General features: G+C 36.5%; 1 protein-coding gene across 1 annotated transcript in view; it reads left to right on the top strand.

Moving 5' to 3' along the window:
• Positions 1-22,278, top strand: part of NCOA3 (nuclear receptor coactivator 3) — a 29,128-nt gene extending 6,850 nt beyond the window's left edge. Inside the window, exons 2-22 of the mRNA XM_059827377.1 lie at positions 79-193; positions 1,886-2,058; positions 3,816-3,916; positions 4,927-5,101; positions 5,653-5,841; positions 6,096-6,197; positions 7,011-7,151; positions 8,378-8,525; positions 9,442-9,830; positions 10,093-10,973; positions 12,522-12,657; positions 13,797-13,989; positions 14,522-14,757; positions 16,154-16,280; positions 16,727-16,898; positions 17,692-17,988; positions 19,122-19,226; positions 19,706-19,928; positions 20,150-20,324; positions 20,871-21,012; positions 22,014-22,278. Of these exons, the coding sequence (XP_059683360.1) occupies positions 96-193; positions 1,886-2,058; positions 3,816-3,916; positions 4,927-5,101; positions 5,653-5,841; positions 6,096-6,197; positions 7,011-7,151; positions 8,378-8,525; positions 9,442-9,830; positions 10,093-10,973; positions 12,522-12,657; positions 13,797-13,989; positions 14,522-14,757; positions 16,154-16,280; positions 16,727-16,898; positions 17,692-17,988; positions 19,122-19,226; positions 19,706-19,928; positions 20,150-20,324; positions 20,871-21,012; positions 22,014-22,025 (4,215 nt within the window). The 5' untranslated portion in view covers positions 79-95 and the 3' untranslated portion in view covers positions 22,026-22,278. The remainder of the gene's footprint in view (positions 1-78; positions 194-1,885; positions 2,059-3,815; positions 3,917-4,926; positions 5,102-5,652; positions 5,842-6,095; positions 6,198-7,010; positions 7,152-8,377; positions 8,526-9,441; positions 9,831-10,092; positions 10,974-12,521; positions 12,658-13,796; positions 13,990-14,521; positions 14,758-16,153; positions 16,281-16,726; positions 16,899-17,691; positions 17,989-19,121; positions 19,227-19,705; positions 19,929-20,149; positions 20,325-20,870; positions 21,013-22,013) is intronic.
• The last annotated feature ends 43 nt before the right edge of the window (positions 22,279-22,321 follow it).

Genomic DNA, 22,321 nt, shown 5'->3' with positions numbered 1-22,321 from the left:
TAAATAACTTATCCAGATAAGTTCTCTGCATTTTAAATTATTATTTTGAGAGGTTCATTCACAATTTTTATTTTATAGCTTTTAGTTGCTGATGCATGGTCAAGATGAGTGGACTAGGAGAAAACTCCTTGGATAGCTTGACCAATGAGTCAAGGAAGCGCAAGCCATTGCCCTGTGATACACCAGGTGCAAGGTAAGTTTATATAGACTTCTCCCTTTTTTGTATTATGAGGTTTTAAAAAATATTTTTCAAGTTTTCATTGCAATTTAGAGTAAGTTCTAACTAATAATTTTTTTCAGTTGAAAAATGCTTCTGTTGTGAAGATACAAAACTTTACTATTATGAGTAGATATGCCAAAGCTGATGAACTATGCTCTATAATTAGACTCTTGCGGAAATCTTAATAGAGTGAACATATAAGAAATCACTGTTTGAAGCTGTGATTGCAAGGCAAAAGAAGAAAACCTTCTTGCTTCACAGAAATTTCAAAGGCAGCATCTTGTATCTGGTAATTGATTTGGCAGGCCTCATTTCAGGTGGTTATCAGCACAGAACACTGCAATAAGTTGAGCACTTTTTTAGACTTCCGTTTCTCCAGACTAGTTCTTTGCAACCTCACCTTGAATTCTGGCATTCCATTCTGTCTTCCTGCCCTTCACCCAACTCTGTCAGAGATCGCTGTCTGCAGGAATCGGTTTTCTGTCCCCTCCAACCTCATTGCTTTCCACCACATGTTAAGGGTTCTGTGTTATCCTTTCATGTTCTTATTCCCACAGAGTATTAACCTTTATTAAATTTGTCTTCAGTTTCACCAAAATACTAAGCATCATGTGTACTCATATTTCTCCCTTTTATATACGTCCCCACTGTCCCATGCTACGGTGCATCATGCAACAGATTGTGTATGAGACCCTCAGATTCTCCCACTGTATTCCAGTATCTCTTTGTGAGTGTCCTACATTCCAGTTTCTCTTTCCTTTTCTCCAGTGTCTGTCTGTCCATTCAGGAATTCTGTTTTTCAGTTTGTCATCCTTCATTAGCTTTCTTTATCTTTCAAGCCCCTGCTTTGCCATGTGTTTGTTTTTTCCAGTATTGGTCCATGCATAGTTTCCTAACTCTTCCGCTTGGTTTCTTCTCAAAGAATATTCATTCTTTTGATTCCCTCAGTGTGCCCATTCTTGCCCCTTCCCTTTCTCCTGAGCCTTTCTTTTCCTACTCTTGGCATACTCTGTGTATGACAGTGTTCTCTCTGTTGATTTAGGCTGTAGACAGTGTCTTTACTCAGCACATTAATCTATGTAGGAAGAGGAATTTCAGAGAGAGACTTTATCCAGCAACATTAGGTTGTCTGGGATTCTGATTTTCTTGGGTGTTGATATGGCATTTTTGTCCTGATGCCTAGAAACTTCTCTGAGCTATCACCTTCTGTAGTCATCTCGTTACAAGCAAACCCAAAGGGTTATCATAGAATATTAAAATTCTATTTCATTTGTCTAATAAATTATAAACAAATCTAAAGTAACTTTTAAAGTTAAAATATACTTTCTGTATGAGTGTTACAGTTTTATAGCAGGCAATTTCTATTTTCATTAAATTTAACGGCAGTTATCACAGGAGGATTTTTTGGATGAGTAACTTTCTCATATCCTCTTAAGAGAAATTTCTACTTAAAATTCTTAAAAAAACCCCACAAAACCCAAACCAAACAACAATGTAACTAAACACCCCCCCCCCCCCCCTTCAGACTTACGTTTGCTGGAAGAATAACTACTACCTAGGTTTAATAGGTAGGTGTTACATGAAGTACATTAACGTTCACAGAGTGAGCACAGCTTTTGTATATGACAGTATGTAAGTATATGAAATGATGTTTTTGGTTCCTAGTCTGACATGCAGTGGTGAGAAGCGTCGGCGTGAGCAGGAGAGCAAGTACATTGAAGAACTGGCTGAACTGATATCTGCTAATCTGAGTGACATTGACAATTTCAATGTCAAACCAGACAAATGTGCTATTTTAAAAGAAACCGTGAGACAGATTCGACAGATAAAAGAACAAGGTACAGTTCCCTGCTAAGCCAAAATAAATAATTTCATTTTCTTGTGATTCTTTTTCCAAACCAGTAGTTACTTGGGAAATTGAGTAGTGTTTTTCACAATAGCATGTAGCTGAGAAAGTCTTCAGACTTTGACTTGAACCAAACCTTTAATATGCCTTAAATAACTTTCTGTTTAAAAGTAAGCAAGTATTTACCATCACTTTTTTAATTGGGAATCAGGGCTTTAAAACTTTGTATGGCCTTTCTTACCAGTTTCCTGAAAATATTAGGAAAGCTTGAGATAATCCACAGAGAAATTAAAACCAGATGATATTGTACCATCAGCTGGTACAATATACAAAATAGCCACTGGTATGAAGAATACATACTGTTGTCTTTCACTTCAAGGGACTTAATGCTTAAAGGGACTTTAATGCTTTGAAATGAATTTCTTAAAAAATACCTAGTTTCTTATGGGGCACACTTCCAATCAGATACAACAATTTTTATTCCTATTAAGTTTCTATGGACTTTGCTTTCTTTTCTTGTGCTGTTTAAGACATGCTTCCTAAATATTTAAGTAGTGGACTCCAATATATTTAAAATTCATTTAGCTTGAGATCAAATAATTCAATAGTGCAGTTGACTGTACTCAGGATATAGTTAAGTCAACAAAGGAGAAAATAGCAATGCATCAAGTTTTGGTAATTTTTGTCAGTGAGTGTAATCCTAAGTGGTATAGTAATATATTTTTTTAATGGACAAGTATGTGCAAAACTGGTTTCTTGAAAGGTATAGTGAGGGGTATATAGATATGTTTTTTGTTGGTTTTTTTTTTAACCCCTCCCTCTTCCCCCCTCCCCCCCCCCCCCCCCCCCCCCCCCAAATGACTATAGCCTGCCAGGTATACATATTTCCTTTGGACAGTAAAGTATTAAAAAAATCAAGTAAGCTATGGTGTATATTTTACCTGTCTCTGTAAATTGCCACATCTTTTGAAAACATGTTAAAACAATTCTGAAAATAATAATCTTAACTTCTGTTTTTAAGGTTTTTCTTGTGTAATCTAGTGTATTCAAATGTAATAAATCTGTTTCATTATAGAGTTGTGTATGTGATAATCTTCCCTTAGGATGTTGTACTCCTCTTGTGGCCTGCTTAGCCAGCCAGCAAGTACCACAGAACAAAGATTACTGTTTGTTTTCTGTAATTCTGCTGCCTGGTGTGGATTCCCATTCCACCTTCCCTGCAGTCAATTTATTTAGGATATTTTGATTCTTAAAATACGATTTTTATTATAGACACACACACACGTATACATACATACGCACACACATGCACATTATTATTAACATGAGCCAAAGCCTTTTTGTAGAACAGTAGTGATGGCATCTGAAAACTGTGACCAGCGATGATGAGATGATCAAAATAAAACCAGAAGGAAGAGATACGTGTAATGAGTGTGTTTAATGGCCACTGAAAGATTCAGCAGGGATTCATCAGACAGGTGATCCCAAAAGCAGCAGAAGAAATATTGTTCACAAAACAAGTTGATCCAACTTTAACTGTCAAGTCAATTTGTGTAAGCAAAGGGTTTGGCATTATGTAGCTGTGACATTTTTTCTGGTCTTAAGCAGCTAACAAGATACGAGACTTCCTCTCTTATTTGTGCTTTTTTTTGCCTTTATTTACACGCTTCCTAGAATCTGGCTTGTAACATTAAAACGTGATCTTCATACGAAATGTTGCTTCACTGAAATGTATCTTCTTGGTTTCAGGAAAAGCAGTTTCTAATGATGATGATGTTCAGAAAGCTGATGTATCTTCTACGGGTCAAGGAGTTATTGATAAGGATTCATTGGGACCTCTTTTATTACAGGCAAGTACAAATTAGGCCCTAGTAAATCCCTATAGAAACAAATACTTAAGGCAGATGAAAATATTACAATAAAGCTTGTAATCCTATAGGAATAAATAGTATGCAAGAACTATACAGAACTATGTTGGGAAGGGACAGGAATAAAATCTATCATGTTTTCTTAATTTTGCTGAAATCCTCTGTAAAAGGAAAGAGAAGAATAGCATTTGGCTTTTTCTCATATTCTTGTGTTTTACTTTCTCCAGCAGTCATTAGCAAATTACTACTAAAGCAGTGCTTAGTAATATGAGGAATATTGTGCTTTTTTTAGGGGATAGGCATTAAAATAAATGGATGAGGTTTTGCAAAGACTAGAGGTTTGTGATGTGTATTGGGATTTGTGTTTCTAAATTGTGAAGCATTTTAAACAAATGTTGCCATCAAGTAAAATAACCTAAGAATAATTGTAAAAGAAGTTACGTGGCAGATACCTTTTCTTTATGCCTAGAGAACCAATCCCATATTTACAAGTCCATTAAAAAGCCCGTTTGAAACTTAACTGTTTTACATAGATATTGAATTTTTCTTTCAGTTAAGAAAATACAGTATTTTAAGATATGAATAGACCCACTTCTCTTACCTTATCACTTGCTGGTTGGAAATGTCTTCATGTTTGTGTTCTACTACTTGTTTCTACTGAATTTCTTCTTGTTTCAATTTGCCAGCTATTGAAATAACATTACGAATTTATTATCTTGTGTTCAAATAAAGCAAGAATGAAACAAGAAGGCTGGTTATCACTGTGAAAGAGCTCAATGGAATAACAAATGAACAGATTAATTTTTAATACTGAAATAATTTCTTACCAGACAGAATTTTCCTCAGAGAAAAATTTAAAACTTCAGCTGTACTCTTGAAAAGAAATGCATGTATTGTAACTTGACATTTATCACCCACATAGTTTTTAAAATAAATTATGTTCAGAATTAGGCAGTGTGTCTTACAGGGTATGTTGTCATGTTAATATTTAGGCATTGGACGGTTTCCTGTTTGTTGTAAATCGAGATGGGAACATAGTATTCGTGTCAGAAAATGTCACACAGTATCTGCAATATAAACAAGAAGATTTGGTTAATACAAGTGTCTATGGCATCTTGCATGAAGATGACCGGAAGGACTTTCTTAAGAACTTACCTAAATCTTCAGGTAATAAAAGCTGACTTACTACACTGTTACTAGGCTATTTGAAAACAGAGAAGAAAATAACAACTTGTAATGAATAACCTTTCAAAACAAATTACGTATACAAAGAATATTTGACTGTAGAAGTATGTTAATCTTGAAGAATATTACTGCGTTTTTACTAAAGCCCATCACCAGAAATAAATGTGCTGGAAATTCACGCTGTACTTCAGACTTTGCAGTTTGTTTACCTATAACTTAAAACAGGGATACTAAAGGAACATGTTGCCTAAAGCCACACGACTAGCTGAGGGAACTGCCTGTTTTTTAAATGTGTGAATGACTTTTCATCTCTCCTTCAAGTGACTAAAGGTGTCATGTAAAGGAAAGAGGTTTTTTTACTTGCTTCTCAATACTGCTATTCCCAAGGTGTAAAACTGACGGTATATTGAGAAAGCATCTTAAAATATTCTTTAATCTCTTTAATTAGGAACAAGGTATCTAAATTAAGAAGGATCAGTCATGAATTGATTTTATCTGAAAATCTTTATAAATTCTTACTGTGTTCTTCTAAGTTAATGGCGTTGCTTGGACCAATGAAACACCTAGACAGAAGAGTCACACTTTCAACTGCCGAATGATGGTGAAAACCTCTCATGATCTTTTGGAAGATGTAGGCAGCCACCAGGATACACGTCAAAGATATGAAACAATGCAGTGCTTTGCTTTATCTCAGCCGAGAGCTATGATGGAAGAGGGGGAAGGTAGGAAATTTTGTGGAATTACTGTGCACAAAAGAAATGTCTGAGTAAAGCTTTTTGGTATTTGGTATGTGTTATGAAATCTCTAGGTTCTGCAATCCATTTTTAAGTACATAGGAAAAGAATGCAAAAACTTAAATTCTTATTGTTTATACTTCCATTTTAACAGTGAAGGACGCTTCAGCTATTTTATTAGATGCTTTAATAGAATATAACAGGAGAGAAATTAAAGAAGAAACATTCTTTTTTAAATACAGATTTGCAGTCCTGTATGATTTGTGTGGCACGTCGTATGACAACTGCAGAAAGGGTATTTCCAGCAAATCCAGAGAGCTTTATTACGAGGCATGATCTTTCAGGTGAGAAGTGTACCCAAGATGAAGGTATGAAAGTATGTGTTTTGCCTGTGTGCTCTTGTTTTAAATAAATCAAGTATGTAAATAAATCATGTATCTGTAGTGACTAGCAGAATTCATACTGATAATTCCCAACTGGTTTTTGCAATATACCTCTGTTGGCCGTGGGGTATAACAACAACTGTGGGACGCGTTTTCTGTCTCTATGCCTAGCGTGCTATTGTTTGGCAGCTTGGTATAAAGCATTACTTGTGTTTTAACTTGGCAGCATTTCAAATGGTTGTCATTGTGCTTTCCTTTACACATAAGAAATATTTTAAATCATAACTGAAGCTAATGAAGGTTCTTTAGAATGCTTGTATTTTTCTACAGTACATGAGCTAATGTTTAAAGTGTTTTATGCTGTTTAAATTGAAATACTTAAATAATCTAGATGGGTCTTTTTCAGATGCCAGTTAGTGTTTATGATGTTCATTTGTGGATGTAGTTGGTCAGTATTTTTGAAAATTTTCCTGTGTAGGCATCATTTGGGTGACTGTAACCAGAGACTAAAGTTACTGTTTGCTAAAACTCTGCATTAACCTGTGGGTGCTTAACTTCCTCTATATCTACAACCCTTTGAATACTGATGTTTTAGCAACGTTCTCACATGGCAGATAATTCATAAATGCAACTTCTGCATACTCAAAATTTGGTGTTAGGCTGATGAACAATTAAAATGGTGATATTGGAGCCTTCTGAAATGTACCATATTTATACAAAAGGATTGGCATCGTCATAGAGAGTTTAACTTGCATATTTTGCTTCCTGTTACAGGCAAACTTGTCAACATTGATACAAACTCACTACGGTCTTCCATGAGACCTGGCTTTGAAGATATAATTCGTCGATGTATTCAGAGGTTCTTATGCCATAACGATGGACAGTCATGGTCAAACAAACGCCACTATCATGAAGGTAAAAATCTGTTTGCAGTGTTGGTTGTACTGCTTCTTCTAGTGGCTCCATTTTTTTCTGAAAAACAAAAATGCTAAATTCTGCCTGTGTTCATTTTTTTCATATTTTTTATTAGTGTTAATTGCTGTGACTCACATTTACAAGCTGAAGGAGTATGACCTCTTGAGAAATAGGAATTCTGATGGTAGTTATTTGTTTCTTCTAATGTACCTCTCTTGACAATTTCCATGGAAAATATCAGATACATGATCTGGGAGGCTGAAGTAATCTGTTCTTCCACAGATGGATATAGCAATGACAATTACAGCTACATTTCTGTAATAACATGTACTCCTTAATTATCATTAGTTTGTTACCTTTGTCTAACATTACTTTGACTTCTTTTTATATAAATTCATCCTTTCTTTTGTTAAAGGATAGCTCACTGAAAGTGGTAACAGTTGTGTTGATGCCCTTTTGTTATTCAAGACACAAGGATTCAAAATATTTTCAGTGTTCCAGTGTTATGTATTTTGTAATGCTAATTTGATAACCTTGATAGATAAAGTGAAGTACAGCCACTGTCTTAAGAAAGATGACATTTTCTAAGTTTTCTAAACTCTAGTCTTTTTGAAGGATTCACAGGGTAATTTAAGTAGAGGGGATATTAAATAAAGAGAAACTCATACTGGCAGAAAATGGAGTTTCCATTCCATTGGAAGTACTTCGACTTAACTGATTAAATAAATCCTAAATTAACAAGAAATTTGGAGCTCAGATTAAAAGCAATGGTTTCCACAATTTTTTGATTGAAATAAAACTTCTAAATTTAAAAATACTTAATCTGAAGGCTTCCAAGTTTCATTTCTATTCCACACTAATTATCTGTATATTTTAGTGCAATTAATATTTAAGAGTTGATTAGTCCTTCTCCCCAAGGAGAAGCCATGGAAACCTGCTAACCTTGCCTTGGAAGTCTGTTAGCAAATGTAGAACTGTGCCAGCTGTGCATGGTGAGCACAAAATACTGCAGCATCAAAATAATCTTGTTTGCTTTTATCTTCCCTGTACTAATTTAGGAGAAAATGTGGAATATGTCCTATTTCTGAATATCTATCTTGGGTGTGTCTTTATTTTTTTTTTTAATCTTCAGCAAATGAAGGGTATTCTGTTAAAAAACTGTAGAGTGCATATGAATAATTCTTGGGTTTTTAAATATGAACTATATTTGTATATTTCCTTTACAGCTTATACACAAGGTCATGCTGAAACACCACTGTATCGGTTTTCTTTAGCGGATGGTACTATAGTGACAGCGCAAACAAAGACTAAACTGTTTCGAAATCCTGTGACTAATGATCGCCATGGATTTGTCTCTACCCACTTTCTTCAAAGGTGAAATCAGTGGTATCTGTTTATTATTTAAGTGTCATAGCTTTTAAAAATACATCTGACTTTGAAGATACCTGAAAAAATAGTATACCAAAATAATTTATCTGATTAAAACTCAAACAGAGGGGGAATAACTTGGGAAGCAGAGTTGCATAGCGTACAAATAAATGTGTCAACCTAACACTGACACTCCCAGCTTAACTGTGTGGCAGAAAGACAGTCACAGTCAAAAGAGAGGTTTTCCTCAGTACCTGCATGGAGCCTGCATTATGTATTCATTATTCTTTTGGGTTAACATTTATAATGATGAAACACTGAAAATAGAAATGCTCAGTTAGATGCTTTATCTTACTCTTTTTAATTGCAGACCAATTAAAAAGAGAACAAACCCCCCAGATGCATCACTGATGACTTAAAGTGAAATGTACCTTAAATAGCACTTCCTGTGACCTGTTCTTGTTGATTGCAAGAATAATTGAAATGCCTCTCTGGAGGGAATCTGTCTGCTTCTGGCATTAAAGTGCCTCCAGATGCTGAAAAATGAGTAGCTGAGATTGTTCAGGGCATCATTAGTGTGCACAGTAGAATGGTGTCATGCATTGACTCAGGAAGGGAGTAAAAGAAGGAAGATGTTTAAACTGATAAATCTGACTAATGACTGTTGATGAAAGCCTTTTGAAGGGGTGATACTGTGTGTACTTACAACTCAAATCACCTAAAGGACCAAGCACTTCTGTAATGAATAAATGAGTGGCATGGCTTAGTTCTGCTTTTGTGGAAGCTTGAATTCTCACTGGTCTTATTGAAAAAATATTTGAAGAATTATGTAATAATGTTATTCTGTCTTTGTCGCACTTGATTCCAAATAAGGTTTTAATTTGTTTTCTTGGGATTTCTGGGGATGTTGTTGAACTTACAGAGAACAAAATGGATATCGGCCAAATCCTAATTCAGTTGGGCAAAACATCAGAACACCTGTGGCTGGAAACACAAATTCTCTTGGTGGTCTTATGAACATGTCACCTGGTCAAGGCATGCCAATGCAGAACAGGAACTATGGTATGGGAGATCCCAATGCAGTGGGTCAGCTCAGCAGCACTCGATACGGAGGCCCTGGTAATATGGGGCCAGTGAACTCTGGACCCGGAATGCAGTCCTCTGCTTACCAGAACAACAGCTATGGGTTGAATATAAGTAGCCCACCACATGGTAGTCCTGGTTTAACTTCCAGCCAACAGAATCTAATGATATCTCCCAGGAATCGAGGGAGTCCAAAAATGAGTTCACACCAGTTTTCTCCAGTTACAGGTATTTTATTTTTGCTATAAGTGCTTTTTTTTTTTTTTTAAACAGTCTTTCCTCACTTTTATCTGAATTCCATCTTTCATCCTTTTTAACAGCTCTATATGACCTTGTATGTGTTATTTAAATGTAGTACACCTAATTTCATGGTAAAAATTTATTTTAAAATAATTAACTCAGTGTGGCAGTCATACATAATCCAAAGGTACATACATAATCCATAGCTACAGACAGTACTATTAAGTTTGATCTCTGTCATGTGATACAGGTATGCACTCTCCAATGGGATCTGCCAGCAACACCGGCAACAGCACTTTCTCTAGCAGTTCTCTTAGTGCTCTTCAAGCCATTAGTGAGGGTGTTGGAACTTCCCTTTTATCAACACTTTCTTCACCGGGTCCAAAATTGGATAATTCCCCAAACATGAGCATAGCTCAGCAAAGTAAAACGAGTACCCAGGACTCCAAAAGCCCTTCTGGTTTGTATTGTGAACAAAACCAAGTGGAAAGTTCCATCTGCCAGTCGAACAGCAGGGATCTCCTTAGTGAAAAAGATAATAAAGAGGGAAATCTGGAGGCATCTGAAAGTCAGAGAGGACCATCTGAAAGCAAAGGGCATAAAAAACTGCTTCAGCTACTCACGTGCTCCTCAGATGAAAGAGGACTTTCTACAGCATCAAACTCACCTTTAGACTCAAATTGTAAAGAATCTTCTACCAATGTTACCAGTCCTTCAGGAGTTTCCTCATCAACATCTGGAGGGGTATCTTCCTCCTCAAATATGCATGGATCGCTCCTGCAAGAGAAGCATAGGATTTTACATAAATTGTTGCAGAATGGTAATTCTCCTGCAGAGGTAGCCAAGATCACAGCTGAAGCTACTGGTAAAGACACATATCATGATGCTAGTAATACAGCCCCCTGTGGAGAAGGCACTGTCAAACAGGAACAACTCAGCCCAAAGAAGAAGGAAAACAATGCTTTACTAAGATATCTGTTAGATAAAGATGATGTTAAGGACCCACTTTCCAAAGAGTTGAAGCCTAAAGTAGAAAGTGTGGATAATAAAATGGGACAATGCAGTAGTTCTACAATTCCTACTTCTAGTCAAGAAAAAGAGACGAAAATAAAAACGGAACCAGCAGAGGAGGTACAGTATAATGTAAAATGATGGTAGTGAACAAACCAATGTTTTCTTATTACATGAATGGCTAAATAGAGAACACTTTTTTAACTATGTCTGTGTAAACATCTCTAACAGTTCTGTGCAAATGGTGTGAAACTATACGCTCAAGTTGTATTGTAACTGGAAAAGCACAGAGAACTACAGGATATGTATATGACCAAATGTGCTGTACTGAAGTCCTGGACTAATGTTATCTTTAAGTTATGGTACGATTAAGGTAGCGTACATTTACAAGTTATTCCTTAAAATCAGATCTTTAACACCTGCTACTCCACATAGCACGTGTTCATTTTTATGGCTTATTAGGAAATGGAGCTATAACTGCCTCTGTAGTTAGTTGGCAATAACAAAAAGTAAGACATGGTTTAGTTTTGAAAATATAAACAATACACAAAGATGTGTAATACTTAAAATAGCTATAGATTGGTTTTAGTTCATTCACTGGTTTTAGCACTCTTCTTTTTTTCCTTAAATGAGGGATAATGTTGTTCCATATACATATATATTCAGCATTCAAATAAATATATGTATATTTGTTTGTTTCAATGTTTCTGGAGTTGAAATTCCAAGAAATGTCATGATATAGCAAACTATATCACTGTGGAACAACTCTCCTGAGAGCAGCAGTACACTTGTTAGGGACAGCTGTTCTGAAAATTACAAAATGTAGATAATATTTCTTTTGTAATTAGTTCCTAAGTCACATTTGGAATTGCTTCAAAGTAAATAACGCTGGTCAGTATGGCAGAGTTTACTGAAAACATGTTGATATCTTAGAACTTGGATTCCCCAAGTCAGTAATAACTATGTAAATAAAAAATTACTGCACAATTTTTATATTAGCTAATGGCTGACTATAAATGAAACACCTTACAACGTTTTTTGGAGTACCCTTTATGGAAAAAGTCACTAACAACTGTGTAATAGTACCCAATGCGTAGTTTCAGTACTTGCTCCTGAGATCTAATTAACATATTCAGAGAGGCTTGTTTTGTGAAGATATGAATCCACTATATATGCACTTCTTTTTCTGCTAAAACTGCATCTGATTTAAAGACAAATTTTTAAAGGAGGTGAGGGCTCCAGTTGACCAGAAAAATCTGTGGATACTTTTCATGTGGTGTTGTGTTTACTAGTGATCAAATTAGTCTTTTTGTGTATGACAAATACATTATTTATTGCTGAATGGTACACATTCTTGACGTTGTTTGCTCTCATTAGTGTTTTTATCTTTGTAATTTGTGATGACTGAAATGTCTATATTCAAAGGTGCTTTGAAACCTCCAGTTTCTCCTAATTCTCAAAATTAGCCCAGCAAAATACTTTAAAAAAAATGTAGCTAAATGATATCTGAAGTTGTTTGGAAATTGAGAGATAGCCCAAGGTACTGTCAGTGAACTAAAACATTTGTCTCCCAGTTACATCTTTTAAGATTAGCGAGAAGCTAAATAAAAGCTGAAGGAGAGCCATATGACAGTAAATAACCTTGGTATTTTACTGTGTCTTTTTCAGATGAGTGGAGACTTGGATAATTTGGATGCAATTCTAGGTGATCTGACTAGTTCGGAGTTTTACAATAATGCTATGTCTGCAAATGGAAATAACCTTGGAACGAAGCAAGCGTTATTTCAAGGAAATGCCCTATTGGGTAAGGAATTTCATCTAATATCACTTTGGTTTTAAATTTAGGGTTTTCATCTTAACTGATGTAAACATAATGCATCCTCAAATCCTTAGAGAATACTTTTTTGATCTCCTGTATCTTCAAGGACAAATGTAATGCAAAATGGCTAATTATGCTTTCATAGGCTATTATGTACACTATTAGCTGTCTTGACAGCACGCATCTACTATATACACAATGAATAACGTTAACTTCAGTTCCTTATTTTATGGTTTCTTCTGGGTTTGTCTAACGTAGGTTTCTCAGAGACAAGACATCAGGAAAAATGTTTTGTGAGCTGTAAATTAAAATTGAGAATTTTTGTTCTTACAGATGACTAGGGAAATAATATGGGATTGGTGGCAAGCTTTTGATTTCCCACTTATTCTATGCGAAAACATCTTGTGGCTTGCAAATTCTAATCAGTACTTCTCCTCGACTTTGAAAGGAATGCCCTTCCTTAGTAGGAAGCTGAGTAGGAGGGAAAGATAACCTTGCTAATAGACCAGCGTCACTGCAGTTGTCAGTTTCTTTTATTATGTTGGTCATCTCTTGATTATACAGAGCGATAGATTGCTGAGGTAACCTAAGGAGATGAAACACGGATAATGAAAAATGTAAAAACAGGAGCAAGAACACGTAAGGCCATTGACACTATTGGCTGTGGAGTACAGTGATTTCTGGGTTAATTAGTCCACATAGTACACTGTGCTCAGGAACACACTGCGTCTGGATTCAACCTGTTCCAAACAGAACCATTTGACTTGTTTCTGTCTCTGTGTCAGAGTTATCTAAAGGCTGGGGAGTCCACTCATGTATATCAAGGAGTCTGTAATACTAGTGTGTTTCAAAATGTTAAAAACATAGTTCATTACAGAACTTAAATTAAAATGAACCTTTTTAAGTCTAGGGCCAAAGGGAACTGCATTTGGCTTTTCCTGTAGAAGGTCCTAACTATGTATTCAAAATGTGATTTGTGTAGTGAGAACATAAGCAAAATAACTATTCCTGGCTTGTTTAAGGTCAAATATATGTGCCCATAAATAGGTCACGCTTATTTAAGTCATTAATGGTACTTTCTGTTGAAAACATACAGTTGCAAGCATCTTTTAATTCTTTAACAGGTATGAGGAGTCCCCAGTCTGTGCAGACTACCCGCCCACCTTTCAACAGAGCCATGTCTTTAGACAGCCCTGTGGGCTCAGGTGCTCCAGCGAGGAATGTCAATGCGTTCTCCATGTTACAAAAGCAGAACTTGATGGGTGGAAGTCCAAGAATGATTGAAAACCAGGAAAATTTTGGAGCAAACCTGGGTTTGTTGATTGTGCACAAATAGATCTCGTTGTAAAGCAAAAAGCTTTTATGTAAAAAATGTTGCAAGATTATAATACGAATTTCGGATAGAAGAAACCTTAATGTTAAAGACTATTAATTTTACTATCAGCATATAAATACTTTTTAATTATTATCCCTAGCTAAAATAATAAGAACATAACTGTTTACCATCTGTGTATTATTACCAGTACTTTACTTTTGTTTAGTAGCTAAATTATATTTTACTATTTTGAATTTAACATATGCTTTTGATATATAGAAGCAAGAACAGGTCATGATGGCAGTCAGTCATTAATAATTTTAAATGTATTTAGATTAATATAGTTGTTTGATAATTTAGAAGTTGGCATGGTAAGCTTTAGATGCTTTGGTAGGAGTTCAGTGAATTGCACTGTCGTTGGCAGGTGTCTTTGGTAAAACAAACCAAAACCCCATAAAAATAATTCTAAAATCAAAATATGTAATGTATTCTAGATGAAAAATTATTGTATTTTCTGCTCTTCATTATAGCAAGTGCTCCCAACAGAAATGTATCGATGAATCAGCATCAGTCAGGAGACTGGGGCTTGCCAAACTCCAAGGTGAACAGATTGGAACCTACAAGTTCTGCTTCGATGTTGAGACCAGGACCCGAGTTCAGTGCGTCCCTTCCCAGACCCACGTTGGGTGGCTCCATGCCTGGGCTGCCCGTTCGCTCTAATAGCATACCTGGTACAAGACCAATGCTGCAACAGCAAATGATTCACATGAGTAAGTTCTTTACTTTTTATTGTCCTACTGAGTGCAATCTCACTAGTTTCTTAGTAAGCATTCATCATCATAACCTTTTCTGTTTTGGTGGAGTATTAGCTTTTCATCCAAAGGCTTTTTGAGGTAAAGACTGCTATTGTTCACTGACTGGGATATTTGATGACTTCTGGTGGTTTTTTGTTTTCTTCTGGTGATATCTGTGTGTTTCATACACAGATAATTCATGCCGAGTCTCCAGATTTTTGGGGGATAATTTCTCTGTATTTCTTCAGTGCAGTACTTCTGTGCTAAATTTCAGGAACTACATGCTATCTGTGACTATATTTGAAGATACTAGTATTCTGATTAATTTAATTCATTGTACTTGATATAGGTGGTTTTTTGCTGTTAACTTCTTGGTAATCAGGTTTTTTTAAAGCTTTTTCTTAAGTATTTCAAAATTCTTCTCACAGTGGGTATCCAAATTTCATATAAAACCACATTGCGAATACAGGTGCTCTTTTAAGTATTTGTGTTTGGGAGAAAATAAGCTGCATGTCTAAAATATGAAGAGAGTCTTAAAGCCTGTGTTTTTTTCTGTTCTGTATCTCTAACAAAGGTTTAGCCTAGAGCTGAAATGGTTCTGTCTAATGTGCCAATGCCGGCATAGCCAAAAAGGGCCGAAATAGACAGTGGCATTCCTTTTTGCCTTTTTTATCACGGAAGGCTACCAGGGCTGTTACCAGTTCTCTTAGACAGACTTACTGTTTCAATGTGACATGGATATAAAGCTAAATCCAGAAGAAATTTGTGCAGTCCTGACTGAGTCAGAATTCCTCAGCTTAGCTTCCTAGAAACGGTTATTGCTAGGTGATTCCTACAAATACTGGGAAATAATGGGATGACACAAACTCTCCTATGTAGTGCTGTATGTCTCTGAATAGGTAGAAGGAAGGCCGTACTCCCAAAGAGCAAAATGTTATGTACCCTCTGTTTCTTTTGATTTTTACCCTGTTTTGGAATTTAAATGCCAAATGTTGTTGATGTCACTATGACAATGTATATTTGCTAGTACCCAGATTTCATTGGCTAGAAAACTCTTTTTTTTTTTTTTTGATGTAAAGTTGCTCTATCTGTCAAGCTCCTATTTGAGTGGCTTAAGGATTAGAAATAGCAATTCTGCTTTAACAGGGTAGCAGCTTTAGATCACTGTCATATTTAAATCTGTGGTCTGTTATATTTCTGAAATTATCTTGAGTGTGAGTTTATGTGTGTATACACTTTAAAACATGCTAATGGAAAGCTCGTGAAGCTGCTTGACAATTTGTGTGATCATCCACAATGCTTTATGTGAACACTGGGAGAGCAAGGTGACACCTTTTGTTTTTAAAAAACACCCAACTGTTTTATGTCACAGGGCCAAATGAGATAAACATTGGCATGGGGGGGAATCTGTATGGACAGCCAGGACCATCTAACCAACCGGGATCGTGGCCTGACAACATGCTGTCCATGGAGCAAGCATCGCGGGGATCGCAAAACAGGTAGAATTGGAGAAGGTTGTAAGATAAGTTTAAATACAACTGTTCACTGTTTGTCAGAAGAATTTAAGACCTGGAAAAAAATTAATGTAGCATATACAGTGGGGATAACAGACTGGAGTCAGAATCTATTTCCATTTCAGCTCCACAAAAGGCATTGCTAACAAAATCAATCAGCTTTGAGTTGGGAGGTACAGAGAAAAGAGGTGGGAAAATCCAAAATCATGTCTCTGTGGCACACGCAGAAGCCAGGAGAAAACAGAAGTTACATGTGTTTAAGGATACATGGCAGTTGACTGGGCATTTTAGGACCTAAATTTGGGACTTAAGCCTTACTTCAGTCTTCTGAGTGATTATAGTACTTAATCATCTCCAGGTCAACATATTATATAAAAACTAGGTATATGCCTTTATGGTCCATAATGGTTGTAATGTTTTTATATTTATAGACAATTAGTTAGAAACTCTTTGGATGACCTCTTATGTCCGGCACCAAATATGGAAGGCCAGAATGATGAAAGGGCACTTTTGGATCAGCTGCACACGTTGCTGAGTAATACAGATGTCACAGGTCTGGAAGAAATTGACAGAGCATTAGGAATTCCTGATCTTGTAAACCAAGTAAGTAAACGGAGATTTTGGCCATTTATTTTCCAAAACCCTGTATTATTTTGTTACTTGAAAAGAAAGTGAAGAGGGCCTCCTCATTCACTCTGTCTCCTCACTTCCTTGTCTTCATTTTCCTAAATCTGCCTTTGGAAGCATCTACACTGAGTAGTGATTTTCACTGGAGAAGCTCAGTGTTGATTAATTTCTTGTGCATTACAAAAACCTAAAATGGCGGCGTCTTACCCAAGTTTATTGTACTATGCCTTGGTATATAGGGGTGGTTTTTTGGGTGTAAGTCATTACGTTTCTATGAGCAGAGAATTGTGTTGGGTTTCTTAAGTAAACTGTTGTCAGCTGAGCTTGGCTTGTGAGATACTTGACTGGCAGTGACGTGTTAGTGAGTAAGGACACTTCCATCTCCTCCAGTGCCAGCGTGAATTTGTATGGCTAGCAAATAGGAAAAAAGAAATTCTATGAATAATTTGGAACTTGCCAAAAATCACAAAATCACACTGTCCTTTGTAGCAATAGCGGTTTAAAAGTGCGGAAGGGCTTGAATAACAATACTGATCTGCCTATGTAAGCAGTGTGCAGCAGAATTGAGTTTAAAAATAATAATTATTATTATTAATAATAACTTCTGCTATTTCATTTGTCTGGAGACAAAACTAATAGTAATCTGTCCATGCTATGTTCTACCCAAGAAACTATTGGTTGTTGTATGCTGTGTTAGCTTTATTGTTTCTTTAGGAATTCCTATTTAAAGAATATACTGCTAGTGAAAACACTTTTGTATCTGTTGAAGGGACAAGCTTTGGAACCCAAGCAAGATTCATTTCAAGGTCAGGAATCTTCAGTTATGATGGACCAGAAGCCTTCGTTATATGGTCAGCCCTATCAAGGGCAAGGGGCAGCAATGCCAGCAGGTTTTAGTAACATTCAGGGACAACAGCCTTCCTTTAATTCAGTGATGAATCAGATGAGCCAACAGAGCAATTTTCCACTTCAAAGCATGCATCCTAGAGCAAATGTGATGAGACCTCGAACCAATACACCAAAGCAGCTCCGCATGCAGCTCCAGCAGAGGCTTCAGGGGCAGCAGGTAATCTTTTGCTCCTGCGTTTACGCTTTCTTCTTGTTTTGGAATGGAATAAGGTGCACACTGAATTGTGTTGCTTCGGGAATATGAAAAATGACATTACAGCAGATGATTGAAAGGATGGATCTTTCATTTTGACAGTGCTTTTCCCACTGAGTGCCTAATGGCTGTAGGAGTGAAAGAACCTTCATTAGGACAAGTGTTTCTCCTTCATCAGCCTCTTAGCTACAGATTGGATTGGTTCCTGCAGCACACAACATTATTGCTACTTAAAACAGTACTCTTGTATGACGCAGCTCTGGATGATCTCTTTACCCATGTTAAGATTTAGTATTTTTTCTGAATCTCACTGATGTCATTAAATGGGCAGCTGCATTTCTCCTGTAAATCAAATGTTACTTCTTTTTCACTATGTTTTCTAAGTAATCATTTGGGCTTATTGAAATATGGGTTTGCTTTCCATTTATTGATTTGATGTCATTTTAGGTATTTTCTTAGGATGAAAGGTGAGGGAGTAGATACAGCCACATAGACCTTAACACTGGGTTGAAAGCACTGCTTAAAAAATTGCTGCATGATTTCAGCATTGAATTCCCCATGTGAAAATGCAGTAGTGATATCAAATACAACGTACAAATAACACTCAGAAAACTGAGATAGTACTGTGTGACATGGAATGGCAATGTTTAATCCTTAGGAAATACTGTGTTCTCTCTTGGTTGTTCTGTGACACTAATTCGATCTGTGTGGCTTTGGGGTTTTGTGATAGAAAGGGAAGGAGACAGAATTTTATTATTTTAAGCAGAGCTAGTGGTTATAGCTTTCTGCCCAAAACATGATTTGGAACAAATAGATAGTCTGCTATATATTCATTCTTCAAAAGTGCTAATTTCAAGGGAAGAAAAAAAATGAAGTCAGTTAGTGCTGCACTTTTGGGAGGGTTTTTCTTTTTGTGTGTGTTTGAGCTGCTGAACCAAATAGTTTGGTACTTCAGGTACATCAAACAAGGCAAAAATTAACCATTGCACTTTATGGATTCAAGAGATCCGTAAAGAATGTTTTTTGGAGGAGTTGCTATTATTTTGTTGAGATACTGGTATTTTCAAGCTAATAGTGCTAAAATGTCTTTTTCCAAGTTTATGAATCAGACCCGTCAAGCGCTTGAAATGAAAGTGGAAAATCCAGTCAGTGGTAATACCTCAGTGATGAGACCAGTTATGCAGCCACAGGTGGGATCACAGGTAAGTGATTATTACACTAGCCATCTGAAACAGTAATTTTTAAATAGGCACATCTTTTACACATCTGTTTAGAATTTGGACCTTCTTTCATGGTTCCACAGCATTCCTTTTTGTTTTGTTTCTTCCCCTGTACAACTGAAAAAAGGTGGGTTTTTACCTCTTACTCATGAGATTTCAGAGGGATTTGCTCAGTAGGTCATGCTATCAATACAGTATGCCAATAGTCTTTTCCATGGAGGATATGATAGCTAATCTACTTTATCATTTGTTTAGCACTAATGACAACTTAATGAAAACCTTTGTCTGATATTTTGATGAATTTTGTACTGGCTGTGGGTTTTCTTAACTTTCTGTTCTGGTAATGGATATGCTTGGTCTTAGAGTTAGAAAGAGAAGTAGGTGGTTTGATTGACTGTGACATGATTTCATTTGTAAAAGTGTTTTCTAATATGATTTTTCTTTCCTTTGGGGGATAGCAGCAAGGTTTTCTTAATGCTCAAATGGTGGCTCAGCGTAACAGGGAGCTAATAAGTCATCATTTTAGACAACAGAGGATGGCAATGATGATGCAGCAGCAACAGCAACCTCAGGCCTTCAGTCCACCACCAAATGTGACTGCCTCAGGAAGCATGGATAGTGCTTTGACAGGCCCTCCGATGGCTCAAGTTCCTCCACAGCAATTCCCCTATCCACCTAATTATGGTACTAGTACTAACATGGGGTTTTTTTTGTTTGTCTGGTGTTCTTTTCCCTTTCTTCATTTATTATTAATCCAAACTACCTAAATACCAATAATTCTGAAAAAATGGAAAATAATTCTACAAAAAAGGATGACCTTTTCCCTTCCCGTCATTGCAAGAAGATAAACTAAAAGTACTAGGTGATGATAACTGAAGTATATTGTCTGTCCTTCGTCTCTTAAGGAATAAGCCAACAACCTGATCCTGCATTTAGCAGAGTATCAAGCCCTCCCAACCCAATGATGTCATCAAGAATTGGACCCTCCCAGAATCCTATGATGCAGCATCCTCAGACAGCAACAATGTACCAGTCCCCCGAGATGAAGGGCTGGCCGTCGGGAAGCATGGCCAGGAGCAGGTGAACTTCACAGTTTTATAACCCGTATCTCAAAAATTGTCTTTCATTTTGTCGAAAGCAGAAGCTATGTTAAATAGCTTGTAGCAGGAAAAGGATTTAGAAGAGTGTCTATTGTCTGTCTCTAGTGTCTATTGTCCTTGATCCTTCTCTGGTTTAGGATATAGACTGATGAAATGTAACTTATGCTTAGCTCCATTTATTCATATTGGACCTCTGCAATCTTTGTAACTGGAAGCAATATTCAGTCTTTGAATATTGAAAAAATAACTTGGGGGAAACACAAAAGTTCAGAATAGTATTACAATGGACGGTACAGCCCTAACAGAAGCCTCCAAAAAGGTTACGGTAGGAAATGCATACACAAACTTCTGTGCGTATCTAGAAATTCAAAATTCCTTTTGGGAGGGAGATTTCTACTTCTACGCTGAACAGGTATTAGGTAGAAACAAGTAAATGTAAAACTAGTTTTATCTTTCACATGTTGACAGCTGGTGCAGGGAAGGCAATAGATCAATGTGTTAACTTCTTTGTCCTTTTGTGCTTCAGTTCTTTCCCACAGCAGCAGTTCAGCCATCAAGGTAATCCAGCCGCGTACAGTATGATGCACATGAATGGCAGCAGTGGCCATATTGGACAGATGAATATTAATACCATGCCTATGTCAGGGATGCCTATGGGTCCAGACCAGGTAAGTTGTACATAAAGATTGATGAAAAGATCTGTTGAATCTTTTCCCATTAAGTGCAGTTTGCTTCAAGCCATTCCTCTGGCACAATCCTGTTCTCAGTTAGCCTGTGTGTATTTACATCTGTGCACCTACCATTTGTATGTCCCAAGAGATACCTTATTTTTGATGATATTTAAATCAAATCCATGATGATCCCGAGCTGTATGCTGTAATTAGCTGTTGACTTGGAAGTATCATAGGTAGGATCAAGGCTTAAACTGCACAAAGGGTGCTTAAATACTTCTGAGCCTGGAGAAACCCCAGAGAGCAAAACATGGAGCTTATGATAAACATCTTCAGCAGATGTAAAAGATTACATAAAATAGCTCTCATGAGTCAGACCAAGAATCCTGGCAGCACAGTATCCTTCTGGCAGAAGCTGATGATGACACTTACCCTTATAATACCTTAGAATAGTCTGTGTATGCATAGCAAGAAACTATGGAAAATTCAGGCCCCTTATTTAGGGGAAAAAAGAGCCAATAACAGGCACTGCAAAGAAGTATGAAACACTAAATATAGTTCTGCGGTAATCTTTCCACAAAATACCAAGGGATGAGCAATGTAATATTGAGATAAGCTAAATTTATTCAAGTAGCAAGTCCCTCATGAAATTTTGTCTAAGGTACCTAAGGAAGCAGCCAAAATAATCTGAGGACTTCTGGAGGATACGTAAGGTATTGGAGGACTTTTTATAACAAGTACCTTTTATAAAGAGGGGGAAACGAAGGTGAAATGTCAGTTTTTCCAAAACCACATGTCATACAGTGAAGACACCCAAATAATATGTTTAGGAAATTCTGGGACAGCATTTCTTTTCTACAAATTTATCTTCAAAGTGGAACACTAAAATGCTATTCTACTGCATAGAAATTGACTGTCAGTACTTTCCTCTTCAAAATGCAGTATGTTGACCTGTTTTTTATTTTCTCTGGTGATTTGTTTCTTCTTTTCTTTAACAGAAATACTGCTGACACCTAGAAGCGTATCTTCAAACAAGAATGCGCTGTATTAACGATGCACTAGTATTATAAAGGAAAGCTACGCATTCTTCACGGCAACTAGTACTGGCCTTACGGAAATAACTGATTTTTCCTGTTAATCACCATGATGTCCTAAGTTACTTCATTCAGAGGGAAAAAAAAACCCAACCAAAAAACAAACCCAACAGAAAACCATTTTAATAGAAGCAGTCTCTGTATTGCTGTATATTGTGGTGTACAAAAAAAGGTCATAAATATTTTTGGCGCTCTGCCTCTAGAAATGTGAA

Source organism: Gavia stellata, chromosome 20 (genome assembly GCF_030936135.1).
Source record: "Gavia stellata isolate bGavSte3 chromosome 20, bGavSte3.hap2, whole genome shotgun sequence".
Taxonomy (NCBI): Eukaryota; Metazoa; Chordata; class Aves; order Gaviiformes; family Gaviidae; genus Gavia; species Gavia stellata.
Note: the sequence above shows the minus strand (reverse complement) of the source record. Positions and strands in the feature narration are given on the sequence as shown.